Here is a 13,074-nt window from a genome sequence, read left to right as displayed (position 1 = left end):
GCTAGATTCCATACTCAATCAAATGCTGGTTTAAAGTCAAGGGCAGTCACTCTCACCTCACCTCTGGAGTTCAGAATTTTTGTCCATGTTTGAACCAAAGCTGTAATGAGGTCAGGAGTTGAGTGACCCTGCCGGAATCCAAACTGAGTGTCGATGAGCAGGTTATTGCTAAGAGCTGCTTTCATAACACTGTTGACACCTTCCATCACTTTACTGAGGATCAAGAGCAGAATGATGGGGCGGTAATTGACCAGGTTGAATTTGTCCTTTTTTTTTTGGTGTACAGGGCATACCTGGGCAATTTTCCATGTTGCCGATCCTGGAACAGCTTAGCTAGGGGTGTGGCAAGTTCTGGAGCACTAGTCTTCAGTACTTTTGCAGGAATATTGTCAGGGTCCATAGCCTTTTCAGTATCCAGTGCCTTCAGCTGTTTCTTGATATCACGTTGAGTGAATTGAATTGGCTGAAGGCTGGCATCTGTGATGCTGGGGATCTCTGGAGGCCAAGATGAATCAGCCACTTGGCACTTCCAGCTGAAGACTGTTGCAAATGCTTTGGCCTTATATTTTGCACTAATGTGCTGGGCTCCTCCATCATTGATGAAGAAGATATTTGTGGAGCCTCCTCCTCCAGTGAGTTGTAAAGTTATCCACCACTATTCACAACTGGATATGGCAGGATTGCAGAGTTTAGATTTGATCTATTGGTTGTTGGATCGCTTAGCTCTGTCTATCGCATGCTGCTTTTGATATTTGACACGCAAGTAGTCCTGTGTTGTAACTTTACCAGGCTGACACCTCATTTTTTGGTATGCCTGGTGCTTCTCCTGGCATGCTCTCCTGTCCTCGTCATTGAACCAGGCTTGGCTGTAACGGTAGAGTGGGGGATATGTCTGGCCTTGAGGTTACAAATTGTTGTTGAGTATAATTCTGCTGCTGCTTTAGCCCACAGAGCCTTGAGTTGCTCGACCTGTTTGAAATCTATCCCGTTTAGCATGGTGATAGTGCCTCAATATGAAGACAGGACTTCATCCCCACAATAAGTGTACGGTGTTTACTCTTACCAATACTATCATGGACAGAAGCATCTGCAATGGGCAGATTTACGTGGATGTCAAGCATGTTTTTCCCTCTTGTTGTTCACTCACCACCAGCTGCAGATCCAGTCTAGCAGCTATGACATTGTTAGACTTTTAATTCCAGACTTTTTTCATTGATTGATTTGCCATGGTGGAATTTGAGCCGGGTAACCCAGAGCATTACTGTGGGTCCCTGACTTGTTAGTCCAATTTCAATACCACTATACTACTGCCTTGCTCCGAAAAACACGATTAAAACTATTACATCTGTAGCATTTTCCAGTTCTGCCAAAAACTCACTGGTATGAAAAATTTACCTGTTTCTCTCTTCACAGATGCTTCCAGTTCTGTTAAGCATTTTCAGCATTTTTGTTTATACTTCAGATTTTCAGTATCTGCAGTACTTTTGCCGTTGCAGCTGTGATGGAAGGGGTGTGTTCCCACAAAAAGACAATTATTTTACTGTAATGATGCCTTTGCAACCCTCGCAATGGAAACTTGTACTTATGTTACACCTTCAACATAGAAACATTTCCCAAGTTTTTTCAGAGAAACATAATCGCAGAAAAATTGATGTTCAATCAAACCAGCGATACAGGATATAAAAACCTAGTCAAAATAGTATGTTTTAAGAAGAATCTTAAAAGGGGAGAAAGTGGTTAAGATCCAGAGAGGTTTAGAGAGGGAATTCTATAGCTTAGGGCCCAGATGGCTGAAGGCATGACCATCAGTTCTGGGATGAAATGAGTCAGGAGATGCTCAAGGGGCTAAAGTTGGAGGAACGTGAAATTTTCAGAAGCTTGTTAGAAGAAGTTAGAGATGAAAAGAGGCAAGATCGTTGTTAAAAGAAGTGTAAACATAGAGAAAGGGGGGTTGTCCTCATATCTCTTTCTTATCACACAATTTTCCTGCTGCGAAGTAAGCTATTACAAGTGGAGTATTAAATCCAACTTTCTGTTTCATGTTTTGCCTGAACAATATATTTTAGTTAATATTTGTGGCAGACATAATGGGCAGAATTTTGCCCTTGATGGGCGGGCAGGCCTGACTGACTCGGCGGCGGGCAGCCGATCAGTACCGCCGAAACGGGTCCCGCCACCATTTTAAGTGGGCGGGCCAATTAAGGCCCACCGAGCGTGCTGCCCGACGGGAAGCGCTATGCGTTCCCTTTGCGAGCAGTGGGGGATTCCCTAACTACGAGAGTGCGGTCTTTCGAGCATGCGCGCAAAAGAGCGCACATCTCCCTGAGGCAAAGTGCTGCCTCAGGGAGATCGCTGAAAGGCTGTCAAAGATTAAAAATAGAACAATAAAAAATTCATTAACATGTCCCCCTCATGTGAAAATGTCACAGGAGATGGGACATGCTGATGAAGTACACAAAACCTTTATTAAACATTTTTAAAACTGCTATTAAACCTCATCCCGCTACTGGATGAGGTTTGTAAAAAAAATCACTTACCCGCCTGCCTGTTGGGCCCATGCGCCAAGCTGAAGTTCGCACGGGCCCCTCAAAATCCTGGTCGATTGGTGAGTTAATGGCCTTAACAAGGCCTTTAATTAATGGTGGGCACGTGTCACGCTGCATAACGCGCCCGCCGACCTAAGTATCGCAATGCTGCGCGCTGACATCGGTACACTCTCGCGACATTTTAAACGCTGATGGGCAGGTTCCGGCACCCGCACGTCAGCCAGAAGATTCAGCCCAATGAAACAATGATTCAGTTCTATTGCAATGAATTAAACATCGTCTAAGTGAGGTGTTAACTCATCATTCTTTGTGGTCCCTGGCCAGACTAATTAGATGGTACTTACTGACTTGAGAGAAATCAACAAGTCAATGACTATCTATTACACATTGGAGTACAACATAGAGGGCAGAATTTTCCGCCTGTCGGTTGGGCGGAGCTGGAGCGGCTACAGGCAGTTGCAGACCCAATCGGTGCTCGCGATCGGGTCCGCACCATCATTTTACACTGGCGGGCCAATTAAGGCCCACCTAGCCCATATGCCGACTCCTGTGAATAGCGGGAGTGTGCGGGCTGCGGCGGGCGTGCACAGGCCGCCAGGTTTAAAGGAAGGCCTGGCAGCCTTCTGTAGGCTGCTCACAATGGCTACTTCGAGGTCACACCACAGGGTGTTGGCTGAGCAGGGCAGGCTGCAGGGTAGGCCAGCAGGGGGGGGGCCAATGCACCCCTCGCTTTTCTGATGACTGCCTTGCTGCCTTCATGGAGGTGGTGGCAGCACAGTGTTGGCCCCCCAGGATGGGAGGAGGAGGCCCCCCCACATGACATAATGTGCCTGGGAGGAGGTGGTGAGCTCCTGCGATGTGGTGCGATGCACCTGGAACCAGTGCTGTAAACGCTTCAATGACTTGTTGCGCTCTGGAAGGGTGAGTACCATGTTGGCACTGGGCATTTAATCCAGCAGGTAGCCTTAGTCTTTGAGGCCCCCCCGCCCCCTCCCAAGGCTTACTGTCGTGACTGTATTGAATCATGTTGGGCATTTCTCCTGTGCTGGATGGGCAAGCAGATAGTGCCCATGCTTAGATCAGCCTGAGTGGTTCATGAGGAGATGAGTTTCCCCCGCACCATTGGTTGCTCTTAGTCGCACATGACTAGTCTGGGGGTGACCTGCAGGAGATGCAGCTAGGCGCATACTCAGAACTCCAACACATGTCCTATTCACGGTGATGAGATTGTGGAAGGGCAGCCTCAAGGTGTCATGGTCAAGAACTACCTGCTGCCCTCGACACTGCACATAGTAGCGCCTCTTTGGCACGGGAGTAAAGACCTAAAGTGTGTTTTGTGTTTCCTAAAGTGATGCACGCAGAAGGTGTTTAAGGTGGCCATTTCCGGGGGGGGTGGGGGGGGGGATGCTGTTGGGAGCAGGCGTTCTATTTTTGTGTGACTGATGGACAGTAGCATGGAGAGGAGGCACTGGAGGCCTGATATGGGCCACTGTGGTTGGGGTGTGGCGTGCGCGTGCAGAGTCCATGTGCAAATTGCCGCAATGAATGGTCTTGTCTGTTTTTCAGGAGAAGAATGCTCATAATGCATCTGAGCGTTCGAGGACTGGAGGCGGCCAGGCTCACCTGATGATATTAAGCCGCTTCGAACAGGGGGCCCTGGAGCTTGACAGGCGCCATGCGCCCAGGTCAACTGGTGTTAGTGAGGCTGGGGTGGAACGGCCAGGTATTTGAGGCCAACAGAGATCTGCTATGTCCTCCCAACACCCATAGCATTGATGATTGTTTAATTTGTTATTGTTGCAACATTGCTCGGTCACAAAGTGATAGAGTCAGAGGTGTAGATCATAGAAAAAGGTCCTTCGGCCCTTCGAGGATGCGCGTGTCAAACACCTTCCTAAGTTGCCGTATCCCATTTCCCAGCACTATGCCCATGGCCTTGTATGCCATGGCACCGCAAGTGCATATCCAAATACTTATGCGTTCCACATTCCCAACACACCCTGTGTGCAAAAGTTGCTCATCACATCCCCTGTCAACCTCATTCCCCTTACCTTGAATCTATGCCACCTGGTTACTCATCCCTCTGCCAAGGGGAAAAGTTCCTTTCTGTCGACCCTATCTATGCCCCTCATAATTTTATAAACCTCAATAATCTCACCCTCTATCTCCTCTGCTCCAGGGGAAATAACCCCAGTCTATGCTATCTCTCCTCATAATTCAAACTCTCCAGCCCAGCCAGCATCCTGGTCAATGATCTCTGCACTCTCTCCAATCCAATCACATCCCTCCCGTGAAGCGCATTTCAGAACTGCATGCAGAACTATAGCTGTGGCCTAGGCAGCGTTTTGTGCACTTGGAACATTACCTCCCTACTCCTATATTCTATTCCTCGGCTAATAAAGGCCTTCTTAAACACATTATGTACCTGTCCTGCTACCTTAAGGGACCTGTCGACATACCCAGCAAGGTCCCTCTGACCCTCCTTACTTTCCACGATCCTACCATTCATCGTGTATTCCTGTGCCTGGTTTGTCCTACCCCAGTGTATCAGCTCACACTTATCCACATAACATTCTATTTGGCATTCCTTAGGCCATCTGACCAGCCAGTCTATATCTGCTGTAATGTAAGAGTATCCTCCTCACTATTTGTCACCCCAACAATATTCGTGTCCATAGGTTCTGGAAGGTTGAGCGCATAATGAGCCAGGGGGAAAAGGATGAAGTGTGTCACTGTGTGCACGCTAACTGATCCACTGTTTTTGTTGTTCATTTCGGCCACCAGGAGCAATTCCAGATGCCCCCTCTCACACCTGAAGGCCCTCAAGTGTCACCTGCATCATTTCTGCGAGGCAGGCACCAGCGCAGATACTAGCACCTCTGTGGGCATTGGAACATCGGCTAAAATCCCAGGACACAGCAGAGAGGGCACTTCACAATCGCTGGAGAAGTTGACAGAGACAGAGAGTGCCCATGGCGCCAGCAGTTGGAGGACTGCAAGGGACCAGGCACATGCTCAGTCGGTGCCTGATGATGTGCCTCTGGAGTTGTCCTCGAAGCAGCAGCTGCAGGAAATGTGGCCGGGTGTGCGGGAGCATCTAGGAGTGATACATGAGGCTATGCTTTGCTTGGTGTCCGTAGTGGAGGAGTCCACGCGGAGCATCACTGATGCAATGAGCCTCATGGCAGAGCATCATGCTTCCTCCATGGAAGAGAGTGGTGACTCTCGTGGAGAGGCGCCTCCAGGAGAACAATTAGGTTCTCCTGGGGTTACGCTCGGACCTGCAAGCCCTTACAGCTGGCCAGTGCCAATGTGGGAGATGGTGTGGGCTTCAAGTTTCCCAGCTCGTTGCCCATCCATCCACAGCGAGCAGGGAGGTCCAGGACGCCCTCACACCAGCACAGCAGTTGCTTGTCGTCTCTGTGGGCTCCTCACACGGAGCTCCGGATGAGGGCACCAGCTGCTCTGCCCCTCTCCCAATGACCGCTTCATCGGGTGAAGCTGCAACAACTGGGGAGATGCCAGCTGTGCAACTGGCAGATCCCTCCCAGGTGGGCCCCGCACAGTCTCCACTGGCCAGAGGACGACTGCCAAGGTCATCGAGGCCACAGGACAGCAGAATTAGCAGCTGTCTCAGATGCCACTCTGAGCAATGGGGCGGCACCAAGACGTAGCACCCATAAATGAAAGCATAAGGCACCTTAGGCACACCACGGGTTTCTCACTGGTGCTTTTGTGTTGGCCTGAGATTAAGTCCTCATAATTTTTTTCTGCTTGATTAATGTTTTGTTTTGGATTCGTGAGAATTTCCGATGGTTAAAATAAAAACCAGATGTGTTACCATGGCTGAGAGTGGCTCCTTTGTTCTGCATTTGTATGTTTAAGATAAATGTCATGACTGTTTGTTTCGACACTGAATTTTATGTCCAAAGCCCTTAGTTGCAGCTGATGACCTGGCAGATTTAGCACTTAGGTGCCAAGTATAGAAGTGCCAGGCAAGGCTGGTCCTGCTGATCCATTGGTGTGAAGCTGGCTGAAGGTTTGTTGGATTAAAGTCTCCCGGGTGTCCCAGCCTCTTTGGTGTAATCCCGGGTCAGCATTTAGCCCCTCAGCATTCCCCTGTGCTTCCTCATCCTCAGAATCAGTGCTGGACTTATCGTGTGCAGCCACATCCACTGCGTCAATGTCTCCATCGTCCACTGCGTCCCCCTTTCCAGCGTAAGATTATGCAGAGCGCAGCGTGCCACCACTATCACTGACACACGATCTGAAGGGTATTGGAGTGCACCCTCTGAGTGGTCCAGGCATCAGAAGCGCATCTTGAGAAGACCGATGGTTCTCTCCACCACAGCCCTTGTGGAGGTGTGGCTCCTATCGTACCACTGCTCAGCTTCTGTTCTTGGATGGTGGAGAGGCATCACAAGCCACCTTCTGAGGGGATATCCCTTGTCACCCAGCAGCCAGCCATCAAGCTGAGCTGGAGCACTGAAGAGCCCCGGCACCTGGGAGTGTCTCAGGATGCAGGCGTCATGGGAGCTACCTGGGTAACTTGTACAGACTTGTAGAATCTGCATCCTGTGATCACACACTATCTGCACGTTCATGGAGTGGAAGCCCTTCCTGTTGACAAAGGCACCGGGCTCACCTGCTGTTGCGTTGATGGCCACATGTGTGCAGTCTATTGCACTCTGGATGTGGGGGAAGCCAGCAATCGCTGCAAAGCCTCTGGCTCGCTGTGTCTGGCTTGCCTGGTCCCAGTGGAAGTGGATGAAGGTCAATGCATGCCTGAACAGAGTGTCTGTGACCTGCTGGACACAAGTGTGGACAGCTGATTGGGAGACACTGCAAAGGTCAACCACCGAGCCCTGGAAGGAGCCAGAGGCATAGAAGTTGAGGGCAACTGTGACCTTCAGAGCCGCTGGCATGGGGTGTCCGCCCACACAGTTAGGACAGATCTCAGGGCCAATCATCTGACAGATGTAGTTGACTGTCCCCCTTGACAGTCGGAACCTCCTTTGGCCACCTCAGTCATATTGAGGTAGCTGCTTCGTTGCCTGTACATCCTGGCAGCAGGATAGTGGTGTCTTCTGCGGCCCCTTCCACCTTGGACTACCTCTTGGCCCTGCACCCCTTGTGCCCATGCCTGTACTCCCAAAGGTGGCTCCCCCGGAGGCTGATTTTGCACTCCTGGCCTCCCCCTTATTCTAATCCTCCCTTCCTCCTCAGAGGAGCTGCCTCCAGTGGACAAGTTAGAACCCATACCCAGGCTAAGGGGAGGCCTCTGGAAAGCTGCAGGCCCGATAAAGATTACTGACTGCAGAGTGCTGACCTGAAGGTACAAGGTACACAGAAAGCTGCTGGAAATTGTTCTGAACTGCTGCAGATCACACAGGCATGTTTAAAAAACTTTCTGCAATAAATACTCCATAGACCAGATTGACGACCCCACTGAGCCCTCTTGTCCTGCCCATGGATGAGTTTAATTAAAAAGTCGCTTACCTGCCTGCCCGTTGTGCCCATGTGCTGATCCAAAGATCGCACGGGCGCTTGAAAATCACCATCGATTGACAAATTAAGGGCCTTAATTAGCCCATTAATTAATGGCGGGCACGCGTTGAACTTCATCGCGTGCCCGCCCAGTGAAGTATCGCGATGGTGCGCGGTGATGTTGGGATGCTCCACCGACATCACCGTGCATCATTTTACCCATAGATTCAACAGGTACAGGCAGAATAAAATTTCTATCTGCACATAAGAGAACAACCATCTAGCTACGTTCCAAATGTATGTGTCAAACTGGACTCTACTGTATGACACCCTAAAACATATTTAATTGAAATATGTTTAAATTATATTCAAACATTTGGTAATCTTTAATAAAACACTGCACTGATTTAGACACTATGCACTGACTGGCATTTATTTAAGGAGATACAAGCAAACATAATCATATGGCTTTCTCAAAAATGTGTGGCTTTTGGTGAGTTTGACTGACGTACTGTGACAATTACAATTGAAGGAAATGGCAAAGTTTGAGACCTCAATTCTTGATGTCAAAAATTTTAAACATGTCTTTAACTCATTCTAATTTGACTCTTAATATTGGTAAGTACATTATTCAAATGGTCAAAATAATTAAAATATTCAAATAGGTCTCTAGTAAAAGTGCTTACAATCAATGATAATATTTAGAAATAAATATCCTTTTATATTATGGCCACTTGCAGCAAAAGAAGTGAACAATGCTCAAGGGGCTAAAGAATTTTCAGAAGGTTGTAGGTTCTGGAGGAGGTTTTGTAAAATCCATTGGAATACTTAAAACATAAATTAACAGGCATTTTTCTAAGTAGAAAATGGTGTATTCATGCATTTCTTAACAGGTACATTACTTTATTGATAAGTCAAAGGAAAACTGTGACAAACCTGAAATGTAAGAATAGAATAATAGAATGCCATAACACACAGATTATATGGCCCATCAAGTCTATTTTGGTCGTCTTCTCCACATGAGCAGGATGGGTTGAATGGCCTCCTTCTGTGTTGTAAATGGCTCTATGAACTATCTAATCTAATCTGACTCTTTTTCTTACTGTTCATAGCCTCTAGTATCACTCTTTTTCTCTCAACAATTAATTCCCTTCAAATATAATTTATTAATTCTGCTTCAGCAGTGTATTTTGTTAAACAATTCCACACTCCATCTGATGTGTGAAGACCTTTTCTCTAACGACCCTTTGATTCCTTTTATGCCTTCCTTAAATTTGTGTTCCCTCATTACTATCTTGCTCATTAGCGACAACAATCCATCACTGTTTGGCTTATCGTAACTTTTCATAACCTTGAAACCATCTAACTGCTCACCACTTCACCTTCCTAACCTGGTAGCTGCAACCTCTCATTCCTGGTAACACCCTTGTACGTCTATGTTGCATTTTCTGAATTACTTTTATATCCTTAATGCTCAAAACTGTGGCCTAATGAGATCTTGTACAAGTTCAAGATTTTGTATTCTAAGCTCCTAAGTACAAAACCAAGGACTCAATGGGATTCTATTCTTCAGATATTTTCTTTAATGACCTGTGTATTGAACACTAAAGCCTGGATTTTCATTTTTGATTCAGGTAGTGGGAATTGGGAAATTTCCAAGCTCATCACACCCATTTCAGAAGAAATTCATCCAAACGGCTGGATGCAGGATCCTCACTTCGGGAGAGGCGGGAAGGGCAGGTGTGGGATGGAGTCTGGTCCCCCACACCCAGACACAGGTAGACACAGGTGGCCACAGGGGTGGACAGGGGTAGCTGAGTGCCAAGGTGGGCCTTTGTCCATTTGTTTTGTTAAATATTAGACTCTCTGATCCTCATCCATTTCACCCCCTCCCCTCAACCATCCTCATACCCCATCCATGCCAACTTGTCCCAACCCATTGGATTGTTGGAGACTAGGGGAATCATGGGCATGATGGCTAAGTTGGTCTAGAAGCTGAGCTCCAGGGAGAACATGGAAGCAGGGCGGGATGTGGTTTGGTGGAGTGGGAGTTGGTAATCTGCTCTTGCAGAGAGCTGGCACTGATACAATGGGATAAATGGCCTCCTTCTCTGCTGTAACTATTCAATGATTCATTCCAACCCAGTCACCATGCTTTGTCCTTACATCTTCCTTGCCAACTGACTACATTATCCAGCATGGGCAGACCTCAGGAACCTTGTTGAGATGAAATAAAATAAAATTCTAAATATCTATTATAGCCTTCGCTATATTATAGAGAAAAACTCCCATTCATGAAAGTTTATTCAAAACATCTAAATCCCCTCAATTTCTTAATCATTTACAAGAACAAATAGATTTATATTCATAACCCCAAATCAAGGACAGTTATTCCATTAATAACCTCATTGAACTGTCAATCAAACTGTGCATTTAAAATTCCTACTGAGATAACTATAGGTTGTGAAAAGCAGCCAAATATTAATAATGACATAATGATAACCCTTGGGGTGTAACTGCTAGACCAGATTTATTTCAACTTTTACTGGCACGGGTGGCCTATTTTTTAAGTTTTAAAAGGCTATGCATTTAAATAACTGCATAGCCTGACAGTTCTACAGGCCTTATCTGCCCTACAAGAGCATTTATGACTACTCTAAAACTTCATAACTCCCACACTGCAAATTAAGGCTCTAGCAACAATGAAAATAATGAGCAGAATAATTCCACATTTGCACCAATTGCAATATCAGTTGCAATAGCGGGTTTTCATGCTGTATTGTCCACTTCCCACCTCACTAATTATGCAGCCACAGGAAACACGCTGTCTCGCTGGTGGGCGGCTTCCAATTTGCCCGCAAGCCATTACTTCACCACTTCCTCACACCAGGTGCCATATTTTAAACTGCAGCCACGCGCACACTTCTCAATGCTTGCAGCCCTGGACTGCCGCTGTGAAGACATGGCCCCAAAAGCCAGGAAAAATGCAGCCTCCCCGTTTCAGTGACACATCCCTGGCATGCCTTCTGGACTTGGGAGAGGCCTGCCGCAATGTCCTCTACCTCCGCTCTGGCTGCAGGAGGCCCATCAGACTCACGACTCGAGCTCGGGAGGTGATGGCAAAGGTGGTCAGTGCCAATTATGCACACAAGAGGTCGGCCATCCAGCGCTGAAAACAGATGACTGATCTCATCTGTGCTGCCAGGGTCAGGCAACTATCTCATCACTCTAAACACACACTTACAAAGCTGTCACAGATTCACTGGCATCTCACTCACTGCCAGCTTAAGGGACATCACCACTCACTCTCTCACATAAACCCTCACACCTCCAACTGGCCTCATCTCACCAGAGACTGCCTCCTCAGCTCTCACCATCTTGAGGCCAATTGCACAGATCAACATGTGCCCCCACACACATCTTGGGATAAAACCCTTCCCAGTACAGCCCTCACCCTGCAGCCTCTTCCCTTGTCTGTGACCACTCCTCCTCCTTCCCCAAGCAAGCCTCAGTCCAGCAGCCATTGAAAAGCCACTTCCGCCTTATGGCTGCTCTGGTCGGTAGAGACCTGCCTGTGAGCCAGCCTAAAAGTTATGTGGTGCTGCCTAGCTGCAAAGCCTGGCACTGATAACTGAAGGATGGTAGGCAAATGAACCTCAAAGTCCCATGTGAAATGCAGGTCACCAGGTTCACGTTGCTTATGCACAGTTGTAAAACGCTCGTCAATGAGCCCAGATGATCCAGCGTGGAGGGTGTTTCTGACTAGCAGGGCTTATAATGAGGTGTTAAAGTATTGAAATTAGGTTCCCGACATGCAGGATGGGAAATGAGGCCCACCATTGGCAAGTGGAGTGGACGATCACAAACTGGTTTCACAACGGTGTGAAACTGATTTTCAGCTTTCTCGCCATATTGTTCAGGATTAGGTGATTCCACCCAATGTCTGTTTGAGCTCAGCACTCAGTTCAAAGGTCCTGCTGAGTTTGGTTTTCCCTCATGTGTGAGTCATGCCTCTTTCCCCTACGGTGGGAAATGGTGGCGGGACTTCCAGGTCCAGGTTACACCATTTTGAAAGGTCCATGGAGTCTTCATGAGTCTGTGAAGATCTAGGCCTAAGGTCCCACAGCCTTACCATTTAAGATGTATTCCAATATTTTATTCTTACCTTCAAATTATATTTCTACATTTATACTTACTATTTATATTTTCCTACATTAAACTGCATCTGCCATTAAGCTGCCCATCTTGTCAACCTACTGAATCATCTCTGTTAAGTCCTATCCAGATCATAATCCAATATTTTACTTAAAGTTCATTTGCTTTACTTTTTTTTAATGCAAAATCTGTTATACTAAGAACTTAATTATTAGCCTGACTGATTCCCAGCTGGCTTGCTTTGTACCAGTATGTACATGAGTTAGAGCATTTTGACCATTCACTGTCAATGGATGGAAGATCTAGCTCATACTTTAACACCAAAACACCATCGGAGTTAAGGTCATACCTTTAGTACAGAAGGGGCCATCATATGCAGTCTGCATGCAGTCACAGGAATAGCCATTGTATTTTTCCACGCACTTTCCTCCATTTCGACAATACATGCCATAACTGGTACAATGACCTGAGCAGCCAGGTTTCACCCCTGGAGTAATTTTTGCTCTCTCCTCAAGGTCGAGAGTGACACCATTCATCTTTAAAGATCGGATACATCCAAGATAACCTCGCTGCCCTCCAGCAGCTCCTGTGAAAAAAAAAATGAATGGATGAAATGAAGCACAATGAGACAGAGAGTACAGCTTGGAATTATTGCTCAATTGCATTGGCTTTTTCATTGCAATTACCCTGATATCAGCATAACCGGTGCAAAAGATTGTGGAATTTTAAGCACAATTTTGTTCCACACAAGTTGAGTTTCTGCAATTACTTATATTCGTTTTAAGAACATTGCACCAGAAGTGGCCTCCATGCAATTGCTGATGCCCCCAGCGTAAAGTTTCTGCTCATTGTGCTCATTTGTAAGTTTTCTTGGAAGATTGAAAAA

The 13,074-nt window shown here is 46.9% G+C and overlaps 1 protein-coding gene across 1 annotated transcript in view; it reads right to left on the bottom strand.

Annotated features, from left to right (window-relative positions):
- Positions 1 to 13,074, bottom strand: part of cntnap2a (contactin associated protein 2a) — a 1,656,857-nt gene that overhangs the window by 238,123 nt on the left and 1,405,660 nt on the right. The window contains exon 19 of the mRNA XM_041183966.1: positions 12,538 to 12,774. Within this exon, the coding sequence (XP_041039900.1) occupies positions 12,538 to 12,774 (237 nt within the window). The remainder of the gene's footprint in view (positions 1 to 12,537; positions 12,775 to 13,074) is intronic.

The sequence above is a fragment of the Carcharodon carcharias genome, chromosome 3 (genome assembly GCF_017639515.1).
Source record: "Carcharodon carcharias isolate sCarCar2 chromosome 3, sCarCar2.pri, whole genome shotgun sequence".
Classification (NCBI taxonomy): domain Eukaryota; kingdom Metazoa; phylum Chordata; class Chondrichthyes; order Lamniformes; family Lamnidae; genus Carcharodon; species Carcharodon carcharias.
This window is presented reverse-complemented; position numbering and strand designations above follow the sequence as displayed.